The sequence below is a fragment of the Theropithecus gelada genome, chromosome 18 (assembly GCF_003255815.1).
Source record: "Theropithecus gelada isolate Dixy chromosome 18, Tgel_1.0, whole genome shotgun sequence".
Taxonomy (NCBI): Eukaryota; Metazoa; Chordata; class Mammalia; order Primates; family Cercopithecidae; genus Theropithecus; species Theropithecus gelada.
Window position 1 is genome coordinate 49,664,550 of NC_037686.1, and position 17,888 is coordinate 49,682,437.

Here is a 17,888-nt window from a genome sequence, read left to right on the forward strand (position 1 = left end):
CAGCAGGACACACTAAAGTGGTTTCCTTCCTGTTACTAAAAGTTAAAAAAAAATTACGCATTAACCTTCCACTAAAGGGGAAGAGGCTGGTTATTCAGTGGGGCTTAGGGGGTAGGACAAAAATATTGTTCAGTATATTACTTGGTAATAAGTAACAAACAAAAGTTTAAAAATGTAATGGTTTGTTTTCCAGATTTATGAAATATATATGAATGTCATAGTGTCTGCCAATGCCAAATGGCTTTGTCAGAATACCCCTGGTTTCAGAACGCTCCCACATTCAAATATCTTGTCTTTCTCAGCCTTTATTACTAGAATTTTGGAAATGCTGTCTCATGCCCTAGTATACCTCAAGAAAGCATCAGAGAAATGAGATGTTTTTCTGTCATGTTTTATGTCACCCTCCCCCCTTATAAAATATAAATATTAACAGAACAGTTAGTTTTGTATTATGGAACCCAAGGGGAAAAGACAAGGAATGTGTAATAGAATTGACACAAAATCCTCCTAAATATTTAGGGTAGGCCATTTGTTCATCTGGGCAACTCACACTGAGACAATAGGACTAGATAATGGGAAGGTATATTTGAAACTATTCACAGATATAAAATGATACCTAATTTATACTTCTCATAATTTTTATTCTTAACTTCAGGCCCTAGCCTTATAGACGTGAAATCAATATGGCAACGCACAGACAAGGAATTCAAATACTTAACCTCATCATGAAAATTAATCTGGAAAAATAAAAATAAATAATAAATCAATCTCTTACAATCTTCAAACCATCCTTGCTGAATTATGCAATATAATATAAGTACCAAATATGCTTATTCACACTGCTAAAAGCCATGGCTATCATTTAGATAAGCTGGTAAACATGGGAAATCAAGGAAACTTGACCGGATAACTTTTTCTGGTAGACAGTTTTCTGATTTTATTCTAAATTACTGATATGAACTTAGGCATAAATTTTATGTAGTCTTTTTATGATTGCTCTGCCAGAAAGTATATTTTACTCTTTAATACTATAATAAACCAGGAGAACATAATTACATGAAATACGTAAGCCTTTTCATCTTTTCCATTTCTGCACAAATAGAAATATTTGCAGTCACTGTAGCAAAACTGGATTTTCATATTTAATTTTTTTGTATTTGGCCCTTATTTCTTGTTTCAAAAATTCAAGGGTGTTTGTGATTGTAAGATGTTTCTGTTGAAAATAATTATTAAGAGGCCAAAGTGATATTCTACATCATTTTTCTTTCAGTTAATTTTTAAGAATTACTAAAATGAAACGTTTTTGAAAAATCACAATATATTTACTGTGGATATATTTTTTTCAAAATATATATCAGAGCTAGCTTTAACCTTTGAAATGTTGCTGTCCACTTCCAAGTGCAGGTCATCTCACCTGGCTTCTTGTTTTTGTTTTTGTTGTTAAAATGGTCAACTCAGGTTCTACATGGTCAGCTATTATGAGCGGAATCACAGAATAGCAGTTGGAGCTCGCCATGGTTCAGTGGCCCTGTACGACATCCGGACTGGAAAATGTCAGGTAAATAAATCATTGTGACTTCCTCTCCATAAAGCGTGGAAGTTATTGAAAGGAGAGAGAGACTAGCACTTCACCAGTTGACGTGCTGAGCTGTTGGAACATTATGGATAATGCTAAAGGGATCAATAGTTTAATGAAGGACACACAGAATATAGAGCCCTACTGTCTTCATTCACTGGGACTGAAGGGTTGCCACAGAAGAGTTCATAAGAGAGCCCAGAGTAAGGTGGCACTGCTGACAAACTATTTTGCAATACGCATTTTCTTATTTTAAACCGAGTTTTCTGATCTTATTTTTGCCATGTGTTTTCTGAAAAGTTTGATGATATGTTATTATGATATAATAATTGAACAAAAATTAATTTTCTCTAAGCGAAATGAGGTATTTCACAATTATAAGACAGTGATCTAGTCAGAGTTCAAAAAAGAAGTCACAACAGCATTCATTATAGTTCTATGAAAAGGAAATAGATGCTGTACTTGAAATACTACTTTTTATACTTTTATAACACTCTTTATGCTTTTATAACACTTCACTGTTATGAAAAATTCTTGATTTTGTTCCTGATCTTGATCACCTGATTCTTAAAATATACCAGTTGGGAAGAGAGGGCAAATCTAACCCCACTTCAGATATAAAAGAATTGAAACATAGCCTTAAATCATTTTATCCCAGAGTCTCACTGTTTCTTCACAAAATCGGGGTTAGGCTCCACCGTGATCATGGTAAATGTATAATATTGCGTTGGTAAATAGTTCCAAGTCATAGCTTATTTTATTTCTTTGTAGCATTTATTAATGTGGATATATTCAACCATATTATCATATTAGGAATTTCCAGAAGGATAGGAAGAAATTCATAAGGATGTAGCTAAAATGTTAAACTGTCTCTTAAATTTAATGATCTATTAATTCATTATCTAAAAGCTTGTCTGACTTTTTTCCATGAAGTAGTTCTAAGAGATGGTAACAGGTGTTCAGGTGTTGGGGGTAAAAATTTCAGGGGTCAGACAAGTTTAGGGGATACTGTTGGAAGGTTAAACAGCTTTCTTTGTTCAGACCTTCTCAAAGTCTCTAGTGTGTGAATGTGCATTGAACATTTTCTGGGAGTGCATCAAGTATGCACTATTTGCCATATTTAACTGTCAAATATTTTTGTGTGATTTTTTTTTTTTAAGACATTAACTCCCCACCATAATCTTCCACTGTGGGCCCTCACTGAGAACAATGAAACCACTCTGAATACTTGTTTAAAAGTTAAATTGCATGTTGTTTATAAGATCCTTTCATAAGAGAGACAGGTTCTTCAGAGAGCATTTTCAGATTCTCTTTTGTTAAGACAGTTTTTAAAACTGGAGTATATTACTGCTAGTAAATTTGAGAGAAGTAAACCGCAAGCATCTACCAGGTAAAGAAAAAAAAAAGAACGAGGTGACAAGGCGACCTTGTCAGGCTTGTTTAAAAATGAAGTGAGGAAATCACAGGGAGGACTCTTTGTTACCACATAAGACACAGCTGCCACCAGCAGAGGAAAAGTGAGGCGGTGTGAGCACTGTGAGGTGAGCCCAAGATGAGTGAGAGAATTTCTCATTAAGAATTAATGAGGCCGGGCGCGGTGGCTCAAGCCTGTAATCCCAGCACTTTGGGAGGCCGAGACGGGCGGATCACGAGGTCAGGAGATCGAGACCATCCTGGCTAACACAGTGAAACCCCGTCTCTACTAAAAAATACAAAAAACTAGCCGGGCGAGGTGGCGGGCGCCTGTAGTCCCAGCTATAGGGAGGCTGAGGCAGGAGAATGGCGCAAACCCGGGAGGCGGAGCTTGCAGTGAGCTGAGATCCGGCCACTGCACTCCAGCCTAGGCAACAGCGCGAGACTCCCTCTCAAAAAAAAAAAAAAAGAATTAATGAGAAAAGTTGTACTTCGGGATATATTTCTTTATTTTTCTTCCTACTAAGTGGTCTCAGTGAAGATCTTGGTAACATGCAAAAAAAAAAAAAAAATTGAATATCTTATGTTTTTCAATTAAAATACTTGAGAAATGCTTATCAAAGACATTCTTTCTTAACATGAATATGTAATGTCATTCATATTCCATTGTATGTATATCATTTTAATATATTTAGGCATTTTATTTTTGTTTTGTTTGTTTTTGAGATGGAGTCTCTCTCTGTTGCCCAGGCTAAAGTACAGTGGCATGATCTTGGCTCACTGCAACCTCTGCATCGCGGGTTCAAGCTATTCTCAGTTCAAGTGATTCTCACTTCAGCCTCCTGAGAAGCTGGGATTACAGGCGCCCGCCACCACACCCAGCTAATTTTTTTGTATTTTTGGTAGAGACGGGGTTTCACCATGTTGGCCAGGCTGGTCTCAAACTCACGACCTCAAGTGATCCGCCCACCTCAGCCTCCCAAAGTGCTGGGAGTACAGGCATGAGCCACCATGTCCAGCCTATTTAGACATTTTAGTGTCCCCATAATTTTTCCTACCTCATCTGCTTGATTTTGATACCTGAAGTTATCAACCCAAATTATTGAATAACGTTTACCTTCCACTTCTGTATGAAAGAGAAGGCTGCACCTTACTCTCATCATTCAGAACATGAAAGCAAAGCTCAATCTCTAAGGTCAATCATTACTTTTGTTAGTTACCAGTTATAACCAGTGACACTGAACTCCTAAGCTGTTTTCTTAATTCTTTTATGTTACTAGCATTATAATATTTGGGAAAAAATGAGCCAACATTTGAAACAAAATTCATAGTATGGGTAGCATGTTTAGAAATGATGTATTATAGGTGAATCAAAGCATCATTTTGAACTAAGAATGCAATGAAGCATTTCTTAAAGAATCTGTTGGAATCAGTTAACACAGGATGTGGGACAATTTTTTTTAGCATGAACAAAGACATAGAGATATCACATAAAAATACATATAAAGGGATAACTAGAAAATTCACTTGGCTGTAGGGTATGGTCCCAGTTGGATGGAAAAATAAGACATGATCAGTTAGATGGTGGGAATCACACTGAAGGGAAAGAAATGATCCTGAGGCTGAGAAGAGGCCCAGTGGGGTCTGAGAACCCATGACTGAGAGACCAAAAGGTCATATGTGTCCCCTGTTGTCATTGTGAGATTGGTTGGTAAAAGATAAAGGAAAAATTAAGTCCCTTTCCCTTACCTTTTGGTATTGACTTCTACCTTTTTTTTTTTAATTTTTTTTTTTTTAGATCTGTTATTCCCAGATTATGCAAAACCACAGGATAAATATGGCATGTTGGTCTGAAACATGACTTGTCCTTATATCAAGGGTTGACAAACTATGGCCTGAAGCTAGCCCGCCACTTGTTTTAGTAATTAGAGTTTTATACGAACACAGGCACACACATTCATTTATATATTGTCTACTACAATGGCAGAATTGAGTAGTTGTCACTGGCAAAAACTGTTCTGTGGTCCACAAGCCTAAAATATTATCTGGTCCTTTACAGAAAGGGTTTGCTAACCCCTGCCTGAAATAATTGAGGAGGAAGAGTCAACTAATTTAACAGTGATTTAAAACATTATAGTATAATATAGAGGATAAGGATAACTAGAAATTTGTGTGGGGTTGAACTCCATCTCTATGTTAATGATTATTGATATAATCATATGGATATAAGGTTAATATAATTAACTTTGTATTCTTGGAAAAGTTTATCAACTTCTGTAAGCTGAAGCTTCCTGATTTGTAAAATGGCAACAGAAATAATGTCTATTATTGTTAGAAGTATTAAAGAGAAATTTATCTACACACTTGTTAACAAACATGGTAAAGCAGACTTTTTCAAAGGGGGACAGGGTGGTGGGCATAGTGAACACTACAACAGGGTCTCGCAGTGAGGGAGAAGACTCAGCTCCTGCAAGGACAGTTGGGGATTTATAACAAAGGAGCAGGGTGGGGTCAGTGCATGGAAAATTGCAGTTGGCCCTTGAACAAGGGTTTGGACTGTGAGGGTTCAACCATACGTGGATTTCTTTTCAATAAAAGTTACGTCGAGTGTGCCTTGCCTCTCCTGCCCCCTCTTACACCTCCTTCACCTCTTCTGCCTCTGCCACCCCTGAGACAGCAAGACCAACCCCTGTTCTTCATCCTCCTCCTCTGCCTAGTCAACAGGAAGATGAGGAGGATGAAGGCCTTTATGATGATCCATTTCCACTTGATGAGGAGTAAATAGATTTTGTCTTCCTTATGATTTTAACATTTTCTTTTCTCTAGCTTAACTGTAAGAATACAGTATATAACACATATAACATACAAAATATGTGTTAAATGACTGTTTATGTTATTGTTTAAGGCTTCTGGTCTTCTAGTACTCCATAAGTAGTAATCAAATTTGGGGAAAGTCAAAAGTTACATGTTGATTTTTAACTGCGGGGGTCAGCACCCCTTACCCCTGCATTCTTCAAGAGTCAACTGTACTACAAAGAAATATCAAGGATAAGGGGTTTCTGGCTAAGCTGACTTGACAGGATTCTTGCTGAAGGCAGGCCGGGGATTAAGATATTGGAGGTGTGGTCAGATGCCCAGGGAGGGGGATCTCCTCCTAACTGACTTAGGATTCTTGTTCAAACTGCATTCAAGTAGGACAGAGAGGGAAGCCCAAGTTCAGGCCTAGTCAAGCAGGGAACTCAGAGGAGCCTGATGAAGGTTTTGGTCAAAGGAGAGAGTCCATGTCAGAAGTCAATATGGTAACTTAGGTAAAATTCTTAGCCAGTACCAGCCAAGTAGTTAGCATTCAGTAAATGTTGGCGAGTATTATGTTAAAATAAAGTTGTAAATATATTGTATTACAATTAAATTCCATTAATTGTAGGGAATTTTACGAATGAAACCGGAGACATCTAGGCTTTTGTAGGTTCTAGGGCTAGGCGTTCACCCTGCTCAATAGGGAGTGCTTGGGTGGGAAAGTTGAAGCAGCACTGCCTTAGGCCATGTGAAGGTTTCCTTTCTGCAGGCTGCTCTTGCCTGTGGTGGTAGCTGAGTCTCCACTGATTATGGAGATCGGCAACTTTGATGCAATTCAGTAGTTAAAGTCCTGCTGTGCTGCTGACAGCGCTTTTACTTGGGAACCGCCAGCGATTTATGAATATACCTGACTGGAATTTTACTTAATTTTTTTAAGTATCTAACTCCCTGTGAAGAAGTGCTTAAATTTTGTTGATAGGCTGTGCTCTTGCTAAGCAGATGAGTTAGGGTCCCTGACTCCTTAGTGATCCAGGAATGTGTTTGGTTAAGTCAGCAATGAAAATCTTCCCTCTAGCAATATTTGCCTTTGGTTTGGCAGACTTGATATCATATCTCACTGATTTCTAATCATTTCTGAATGCATTCTTTCTAATAACTGCTCGTTCTTTGCAAGATTCTCTTAGGTTCATGTTAACTAGCTTTCCTAGTGAAGTTTGTACAGTCATCCCTCGGTGGAGTATCCACAGGGAATTGGCTCTGGTCCCCCTGGGATACCAAAATCCATGGATGCTCAAGTCCCTGATATAAAATGGTGAGGCATTTACATATAACGAAGGCACATCCTCTCATATACTTTAAATCACCTCTAGATTACTTATAACATCTAATACAATGTAAATGTTATATAAATAGTTCTACCGTATTGGTTAGGGAATAATGACCAAAAAAAGTCTATACACATTAAATGCAGAAGGAACCATCCATTTTGCCTCCAAATATTTTCCATCAGCAGTTGATTGAATCCAACGGTGAGAAAACCATGGACCGACTGTACTGTGTCACTTGGTGGCATCATCCACTTTGGTAGATGTAGGCATTTACTTTCTTCTCATGCTTTTGTGAAGGGCTACCAAAAAAAAAAAAAAGCAATGATGTGTTAGAGAAAGAAAGTGTAGATGAAGACTTCTCTATATCAAATTATTAAAATAACTTTACTATTGAAAAGTTATAAGTTCCTTAAATAACCTGTTCTTAAAGCTTCCTGTTGTCTAGTGCCTGGTACATAGTAGATGCACAATGCAATGCATGTTGTTCAACTAAAAAACTCTGAGGCTTTAGAATAAAAAAAAAACTTTAAAAATATAATATGACATGGTAAACCAAAACAAACTGTGCTGTAATTATATCAAATATATTAGTTTGGGTATACTTATATTTCAGTATTTCAGAATCACATCATCAAATTGTTGTTTCTGTATAGAGAGAATAGGATATCTTTTCAGAAAAAGCATTGAAAAACCTTTCTTTTGAGTCATAAAAGATCTATCTATATTTCTATATTAAACCATTACCAGGCCTGCCATAGGCCAGATAATGAAATAAATAAAATAGAAGCAAAGATTGATGATATCTACAGAACTGTGGTCTAACTTTAATCCCGTATAGAGCAGGAAGTAAATTCTGGAATGTTAACATGTGCCTTGTCATGCAGCCTACAGGATCCCCTCCAACCCACACCTTCTAGCTTCCACCTTTACCGAGCCACTGAAACCACACGCACCCTTAGCATGGCTTCGTACAACTGACTTCCCTCTCTCTCAAATTCTATCTTCCCTTAACTTCCATAGCACTGTCACCTGCCTTGGTTCGCAACTATCTCGTTTACTAGATTTCCTAATCTCTTAGAGGACCTTAATGTTAATTCTTATTACTCTACTGCCCAGGGTACAGATTTCTTCTTTCATCTATTCTTTTTCCTAACTTTGGCTGAAAATCCATACATTGTTATTGATACTGATTATTCCCTGTAAGCAGGTAAGACAAATCAGGTCTCTAGCCAGGGCCCCGCCTAAACTCCAGCTCCACGACTTCTAACAGTCTGCTAGACATTTCCATTTGGATATCTTTTGTCTCAAATTTGATGTGTCAGACAATCTCTCTAGCCCCTACTTTCTACCAGCATCCTTTCTAACCTGCCTTTTCCTGTAACTGGCATAATAATATGGCACCACAAGTCATGTTGCCTCTCCTTCACCCGTCCATGTCCAATTACTAAGTTCAGTTAACTTTTCTTTAATGGCATACCTGAAATCTAGCTTTTCTCTCTGCTGACAGCCTAAATTAGGCTCTTGGCCTTTCTTCAAGGCCTTTGAGATTCTGGTTTTGATCATCATACATAATCCTCCCCTCCTATGAGCTGTTTCATTCAATAACCCCATTCTCCATCATTCCCTATTCTCCTTTCCCAGGTTACACAGGAAGTATTCAGAAATATCTGTTGGATGATTTATTACAAACACAGTAAGGATTTCAGGAGATGCCTGGTTCCAGTTACATTTATCTTTATATTATATTGAAATGTCTCACCGAGTAAATATAGTTACTCTATACTAATAGGTGAAGCACTCCTGGCAAACAAAAATGCTGAAGACAGTCCACATTAAAATAATGAGTGTTGGCTCTGTGTTTGTTAATGGTTTCATTAATGCTTCTATTGGAATTTATTTTTCCTGCCCTTTGTGTTACTTATACCCCTTGTAAGTTACACAGCCCTCTCAGGCTCCTTATTTGTATTCGTATTTGTTGCTCAAAATAATTATTTTATTGTTGGTGTTTATAATATGCCAAATTTAATGTGATCTCTAAATTCAATTACTAGGCTATTTATTTCCTCTTTCTTACTAGAGAAGGCAGTGTGGTTGCGTAGTGAATAGAGTAGATTCTGAAACTGAGCTGCCTGAATTCAAGTCCTTCCTCGGCTTCTTCTTAGTTTTGTGGCTTTGAGCAAAGCATTTAAACTCTCTGTACTTATTTCTTCATCTATAAAATGGACATAATAACACTTCTGGCATTGTGTTATAAATACATGTAAAACAAATATCAAAAAATGTTAGCTATCCTAATTATTATTTAACCATCGGTTTAAATAAGACTAAATCAGGTCACCCCATTCTGTTCCATCCTGCTGCGGGATATACTACTTCATACTGGCTAGATCTGTTGAAATTGTTTTCTTAGGATTTTTTTTTTTTTGGCGTTTTTTTTAAATTATTATTATACTTTAAGTTCTAGGGTACATGTGCACAACGTGCAGGTTTGTTACATATGTATACATGTGCCATGTTGGTGTGCTGCACCACACTGTTTTTTTTTCCCCCCGGGACTATTTGAACTAGCAGTAGAATGAATACAACATCAACCAAGTAATTTGCAAATTTCAAGATTATACTTACTGATCTGTCCTCATTCATCTGGCTTAATAATTGTCACTTTGTCTATCCTGATTTTTTTCGGTACATTAATCTGTTGTCCTACTGATATTTTGTTCTTCAGTGTTTTTAAAAAATGTGTTAAACATAAATATTGCTTTTAACATTACTGCCATATTAGACTCCTTCTGAGTAACGTGATTAAAATTTATTTAACAGACTTTTTTAGAACAGTTTTGGGTTCATAGCAAAATTCAGCAGCAGGTACAGAGATTTTCCATATACCCCTGCTCCCAGGCATGCATAGCCTCCCCCATGATGAGCGTCTCCAATTGACGAACTTATACTGACACATGGTCACCAAGAGTCAATAGTTTACATTAGGGTTCACTCTTGGTGTTGTGCATTCTATGGGTGTGAGCAAATATATAATAGCATGTATTCTCCCATTATTGTATCATCCAATATAGTTTCACTGCCCTAGAAATCCTTATTTATATAACTTTTATGAATATTTTTTTTTACGGTAAATTCTGGATGAGCACTGCTAAGTCAAAAGATTTGTGCATTTTATTATCAGAATGCTCTGATGCTGTTTCACAAATAGTATACAAGCAACTTTTAAACTGTAGGTGTTCTCATAAAAAATGGAACTCCCAGCAGGGCACAGTGGCTCATGCCTGTAATCCCAGCAATTTGGGAGGCCGAGACAGGCAGATCACCTGAAGTCAGGAGTTCGAGACCAGCCTGGTCAACATGGTGAAACCCCGTCTCTACTAAAAATACAAAAATTAGCTGAGCATGGTGACAGGTGCCTGTAATCCCAGCTACTCGGAGGCTGAGGCAGGAGAATCGCTTGAACCCGGGAGGCGGAGGTTGCAGTGAGCCGAGATCACACCATTGCGCTCTAGACTGAGCGACAAGCGAAATTCTGTCTCCAAAAAAAAAAAAAAGGAAAACCCCCACTGTCGGCCTGTTTTGCCTCCTGTATTTGTCATCTTAGACAACAGATTGTTTCTCCATTTATTCATGATTTATTATTCATTTTGTTTATAAAACAAACTTATGATGGCTCTTATGTGTGTCAGACACTGTATTATAGGCAAGAGATCAAAAAGTAAATACAAACTGTTCCTACCCTCAGGGAACATAATTTGGTATAGAAGGCAGATGTAAATCCGTAATTGAAGTGCCGTGCACAACCTTTCAAGGAGGGCAGCCTGGAGTGATAGGGAAGAAAGCAAGAAGAGCACTAGCCCAGATTTATTTAGGGTCTGGGGAGGATTGGTTAGGAAGGGCTTCCTGAAGGAGAGGATACCTAAACTGAGCAATTAACAATTAGGAGTTAGGGAAAGGAGGGGAAGGGCAAGGGACATTATTCCAGGCAGAAGGTATAACATTTGCAAAGCCCAGAGAACCAAGAAAACATAGGGAAAGAATGCTTATCAGAAACATCAGAAATGTTTCCCCTGATATGTGTGAATGGTTCATATTACAGCAATTTTCAAATCAGCATAATATGGGGAATTTCACAAATCTTAAATGAGACACAGCTATTCCAGTAGATAAGCAGAGACATTTCTTCTCTGTGATTTATTACATGCTAAATCAGTAATATAGACATTGTAAACAAAGTTACATAGTATTAGCAAAGTATTGAATAACTGAATGCTGACGTTCTCTATTAGCTAAAATTATATTTTGGGGGACGAGGACTTAGCAAGGTATGAAAATGTCTTCAGTGTGTGATTTAAAGCATTTAATGAAAATGAGCCAATGTAATTTTCTATGACAGATTTAATTCTGTCAAGCAGTCTAAGACACTAGATAGCAAAAGAAAGCTGATATTCAAGTCTAAACAGAAATGTCAGCAAACATACCTATATTAATGGAAGTTTGGAAAACAATGTGTTCTTCTCTCTAAAAATAACAAAGATTTTACTTCTAGTTAGGAGGAGCAGTGGACCTTAGGGATCTTGTGGACAGTAAGATTGATGTTTCTTTGAGGCAGAATTTTGAGCTTCAGGCACAGTTTTCACGGAGCAGAAGTCTATAACGCTTATACATCAAGGGCACTTACGTGGTGATTGCAAAAATTGCACTGAGAATTGACTACAGTACTTAGACAGTGACATTTTAGGTATTTTCTTCCTGCTCTTTTCAGCAGCTGGTTTTATGGCAGGTGTTTTCTGTGACATTCTGGAGCAACAACCAGAAATATGGCATCAGGGGTGATCATAAGATGAATGGTTGGAGAAGACAATGGCTTCCTGACACTGCATTGAAGAACTGCCTAACAAGCTACTAGTTTTAAAAGTGAAATGCTATTTAGAGAAGAACTTCTAGGTAGAGAAACAGATATCTAGAACAATGCCTGAAATTAGACCATCATTTATTCTGAAAGTTTAAAATTTTTTAAAGAATAGTTTTAACTGACTGTGTGGAGAAGTATTTTTCTGTTATTTATCCCACCACTCATGAGTACTTCTTGGTTTTTGTTTTGTTTTGTTTTTTGTTGTTTGTTTTCTTTTGTTTTGTGTTTAAACGGAGTCTCACTCTGTCGCCCAGGCTGGAGTGCAGTGGCACAATCTCAGCTCACTGCAACCTCTGTTTCCTGGGTTCAAGGGATTCTTCTGTCTCAGCTGCCTGTGTAGCTGGGATTACAGGTGAGTGCCACCATGCCTGGCTAATTTGTATTTTTAGTGGAAACGGGGTTTCACCATGTTGGCCAGGCTGGTCTCAAACTCCTGACCTCAAGTGATCAAGTGATCCACCCACCTCGGCCTCCCAAAGTGCTGGGATTACAGGCATGAGCCACTGCACCCGGCCATGAGTACTTCTTATGTCTGTGTTACACTTTGAATGGCAATATTTAAGAATTTCGTACCAAGAAAAAATAAATTATATCCTTTGTAATATCTATAATGGGATGAGACAGAGAGTTCTACGTTTACAAACTGAGCAATTATTATAAGCATTTCAGCATCCTTGCAAAAGCATTCGATAGGCTAAAATGTACTTTGATTAAAAATTCACATTATTTTATCTATGTCTTAATGCCATTCTTTCCCATCTAGCCATTCTCTTTTTCTCTTCAACACTAAAAAAATATATATAAATGCCTAATATATATACCTATATGTGTGTGTGGGGGGTGTATTCCACATATATATAGTCCACAAAATTAGGAAATATGAGGTAGAAGAGTCCTAGTACATTGAATTCATTCTGGATTCACTGCCTCATATTCTTCATATCCACTCTGAGTATATAAAGAATTTAGAACAAGACCCGGCATCTTAATAGTTATTTACCAAATATGACTCATGAGTATTCTAAAACATATGTAATGAGGACATGAGTTTGTCATTCCTGATAGGTTGTAAAGAGATGTTGATGCTGATTTCAAGGGTTTTGTCAAGATTTGGTAGGTCCTGTCTCAAATGGAACTTCAGATGGACCTCAAGTCTAGTAGAGGAAGAGGCACATACTCGGTACCATTAAAGCCCTGGATCCAGGACCTCAGCCCCAGAAGTCGGTCACTTCATCAAAAATGTTGCTTAAGTGTAGGATCATATAAAATGATGTATGTCTTAAACCATTTCCTTTTAAGTTTTATGAAGATAATCTTATTTCCCATCTCTTTTGTTGTGGGACCAAAGACTCTTATCTCCATTGTTGGTCCATTGGTTGTAGTTCTGAAACATTTTTCTTGCTAAGACATACCATTTTCTGTGTAGGTGGACTGACAAATTAAAGATACTTATGAAACATTCTCAGAGTATAATTCTAGATTTTTGTGTTTTTTCCAATCTTTTACGGTCATCTCACACCTAATTTCATGTGTGTACATGTTTTTTAAAAGCCCCCTTTCCACTCTTATTATATGAATTATATATCCTATGTAACCCGACTGCATTGCCAAGCACAACTAGCATTAGCTCGTCTTGTCTTGTCCTTTCCTTTCCTTTCCTTTTCCTTTTCCTTTTCCTTTCTTTGCTTTTCTTATCTCTTTTCTTTTTTTTTTAAATGGGAGTCTCACTTTGTTGCCCAAGCTGGAGTGCAGTGGCTGTTTACAGGCGTGATCATAGTGCCCTCCAGCCCTGAACTCCTGGACTCAAGTGATCCTCCCAAGTAGCTGGTACTACAGGTACACACTACTGTTACTCAGCTTTGGTTAACTGTAGGTTATAGAGCTTAACTAGTTACAGCAATAGTGACTGGGATTCTCAGAGAGCAGCCTCCCAACCACGGGCATTGCTCATGTGCTAGGCACCAGTTAGAATATTTGACAGAGGGAATAAGAGTCTTGGTTAACCCCACTAGTCAGTAAAGTGAAAGTCAATTAAGAGAGATTGTGTTAACATACCTTCAACATATGATATAGAGAAGTATTGACATGGCACTATGAAATGCAAAAGGGAATGACTACCTGGGTGGGCAGGGTATTTACAATCTGGCAGGAAAGACAAAGATAAAACAAATAAGTATAATAAAGCTTTTTGGTGCCACAGTAGACTGTGACAGTCCACAGAGGAGGACAGGCTGAATCTTGTGGAGGGGAGAAGAACATGAAAAGGTTGATTAGAAATGTAATGTTTGGGCTGGGCGTGGTGGCTCATGCCTGTAATCCCAGCACTTTGGGAGACTAAGGCGGGTGGATCTCAGGGTCAGGAGTTCGAGACCACCATGGCTAACATGGTGAAACCCTGTCTCTACTAAAAATACAAAAATTAGCCAGGCATGGTGGCGGGCATCTAATCCCAGCTACTTGGGAGGCTGAGGCAGGAGAATCACTTGAACCCAGGAGGCAGAAGTTGCAGTGAGCCGAGATCACACTACTGCACTCCAGCCTGGGCCACAGAGCAAGACTCCATCTCGGGGGGAGTGGGGGAAAGTGATATTTGAGTTGACCCCTGAGTAGGTGTTCTGTGGGCAGACATGGGAAAAGAAAACTTGTCAGGGAGAGGATGAAGCATCAACAGAAGCACAGAGAATCATTTAGCTGATGGTGCATTCCAGGGACTGTAAGGTTTTTGTTATGCCTGAAGCAAAGGTTGCAAAGGAATGTGAAAGTGTGATAGAGGAGGAGGCGGACAAGCCTAATGGTTAGGAGGGATGAGATTATGGAAAGCCTCCCCTGGACAGATTGCTTTGTAGTTTGGAGTCTCATGAATCAGCAGTGACAAACACCAATGCCTGCAGAGACGAAGAAGGCGGCATAAATTAATAAAAGATCAGCCCTCTTTGTTTTTATTTTTCCAGTTTTGATAGTACCATCCAAGAAATATTTTCCTTTTTAATTCTACCATCTGTAAAACAACAGGTAAAGCCTTGAACAAAAAGCCAACTGATATTCTGCTTCAGTATTGGAATTGAGAGGAGTGGAGACTGTGGCAAACCAGAGGGCACGTGCTCTATGTAGAGGAATCAGATGTGCCTCAGATCCCATCACTTGGTGCCAGGTGAAAGTGTGGACCTAGTGTTGCCTGATCTTCAGATTTTTCAAGATAAGCTGAAAATCTGGATTTTTATTTTTAAAATCTCCCAATTTTTAATTGTTAGTGACTGATTTCAGAAGTTGAGTGCATAAATCAGTACTCTGCTGAATGCCTGGTGTTGCGCTCAGAGAAATCACTTGAAGACTTTGAAGCAGGGAAGCAACAAAATCAGATCTTCAATTTTGGAAGGTCGCTGTCCACACTGCTGAGGTTGAATTGAAGAAGGTTTGCTCCTGGAAGCTTTGGGAATGATGCCAGCACAGTGGGTCAGGGCTTGATTGACATCACTGGTGGCTGGGTGAAGAAAAGGAATAAGAATCATGACAAATAGCAAGCAGATTTTGATGAACCTTAAAATACAGCATGTTAAATATATACACTAAGTAAAAATAGAAATTGATACTATAATGCAGAAGCAAAAGCTTTTTTTTCTGAGAACAGTGAGAAAAAGGATGTGCTACAAACTGATGGGAAAGACAGACATGAGACAACGGGAAGATTTAGTTTAGGTATGGGCAGGAATTTTTAAAAGAAAAGAATTGTAGAATTGTTAGATTTAATAATTAGATATTTCATCTGCAAAGTAATAGCCACAAAAAGGCTGTAAATTAATTTATTATTTCATACAACAAAGCATCCAGAGGTAGGTAGTATGATGAGCAACTCAGTGGTATCCTCAGAAACCTGAGTCTATCAGGAAACTCTGTTTTGCTTATTCAGCATCCCAGCCTCTTTGGCAGGACTGCCTCAGGGTACAAGATGGCTGCCACTGAGCCAGCAACCTATGCAGAGGATACCATCCTGAGGCAGAAAGGAGAATTGTAAAACAAATACACCCTTTGAGAAAATCCCCTTCTCTTGTCTTGTTGACCAAAATCGTATCACTTACCCATTCAAAAACCTGTTGCTGGAATGAAAATGGAATTTTCGTGATTGGCTGAGATTCATTCCTGAGAGAGGAGAGGGCCTCACCCTTCCCTGAGCACAAGGGAGGCAACCAACATTTGCCCTCCCAAGAAAACTTGCTGACATCTGCCCTGGAGTATTCTGAGACAAGTCAACAGGAACATAACAGTTGATGGCAGAGGCTTTGGAATAGATCTGGGTTTGGGTAGATGCCCTTTCGCTTACTGTCCTTGAGACCCAGAACAAGTGACTTGCTGTCTTTAAACCAGCTTCTTTGCCTGAATGATTTTAGGTCCTCTTGAAGATTAATCAAGCCAATGTATGTAAGATATTTAGATTCATGACTGTTATATTTTAACCACTCAATAAATCGTGATGGTGGGTTGATTAATAATCATCTTTAAAGGGCAGTGCAGTTAATTTGAAAGAGAATTTTTGCCTTGATCTAAGAACAAACCTCTTGCCAATAGGAAATATGTTAAAATAACCCCGTCTCTACTAAAAATACAAAAAATTAGCCGGATGTGGTGGCGGGCGCCTGTAGTCCCAGCTACTTGGGAGGCTGAGGCAGGAGAATGGCGTGAACCCGGGAGGCAGAGCTTGCAGTGAGCCGAGATCGCGCCACTGCACTCCAACCTGGATGACAGAGGGAGACGCCATCTCAAAAAAATAAAAAAAGTAACTAGCCATTAATTGTAAAGTTACTTTAAAAGTTCTCAGCTGTCCCCTTTATTCCTACTGAAACTGTGAGCTGAGATGTTAAAGTGCAGAATAAGCCTTGGAAGATTCGGCTCTGATCCATTCTGACGTCCTGCACAGAGGCCAAGGCCCGCTTCCCCACGGCTTCATTGCACGGAGAGGAGAGGCTGGCCTTGCAAACCTTAGTGTCCCACATGCCTCCCAGCTCAGCTGATCTCTGTTCCTGCTTTAGAGTGAGCTGTTAAGCAGCTTGTAGACAAAGTAGGTGGTTGGAAATAATTTGCATTCATTGCTTTGAATGTTTAACTAGTTAAGAAATTCTGCTCCTCCTTTAAAGTATCATCTTAATCTAGAATATTCATTAATGCAGAGAAAGGTATTGAAAACGTAGTTTACTTTCAAAGGAATGACAAGAGCAAGAAAACATCTATATAATGGTCACCACACCAAGTAAAATGCTTCTATATCATACATACTGAGAGTGGCCTTTATAGTAGTAAGAAAGCCAGCTGCTTAAAGCCTCCTGAGTTTCTCTGGGTGAAAGTCCCAGCAATATGGCATTGTTACTATGTTGCTGTAATTTATGTAAATGTGTTGTCAGAGATGAATTAAAACTTATAGTTGTAAATCTACAAGGACACAGCCATAACTCACACAGATTTATTACTTGTAGACACGTATATCAAGCCTCTGGAATTACTGCCTCTACTGTAGACAGAGGTTAAAGAAGAAGGCAACAACTTACATGCCATTATACCTATACAGCAGTTTGTCATTCATTGGTAGTGGTATGAATACAAAATGCAGGCATGTGGACTGTCCTTCACCCAACACAGCCTAATCCACAAATGTCAGCAAGAATGCCTGCCTCAAAGAAAGAGAATCAAATGAGGAGTCCGAAAATTTACTTGTATACCCATTTGCTGTTTGTTGTTTAACTTCTCTGAGCCCAAGTTTATTAGGTATAAGACAATTTTTTTAAAAACCTGTCAGTGCCCCGCAGTGTACTCTGCATGGCTTTTAGTGAGGTAACCATGCATGCATTCATTGATTTAAGAAACATTTGTT

General features: G+C 38.5%; 1 protein-coding gene across 2 annotated transcripts in view; it reads left to right on the forward strand.

Moving 5' to 3' along the window:
• The window catches only part of WDR7 (WD repeat domain 7), a 388,356-nt gene that overhangs the window by 318,331 nt on the left and 52,137 nt on the right, over nt 1–17,888 (forward strand). For both annotated transcript variants that reach the window (XM_025365405.1, XM_025365406.1), the window contains one exon: nt 1,459–1,558. In XM_025365405.1, coding sequence (XP_025221190.1) covers nt 1,459–1,558 — 100 coding nt within the window. The remainder of the gene's footprint in view (nt 1–1,458; nt 1,559–17,888) is intronic.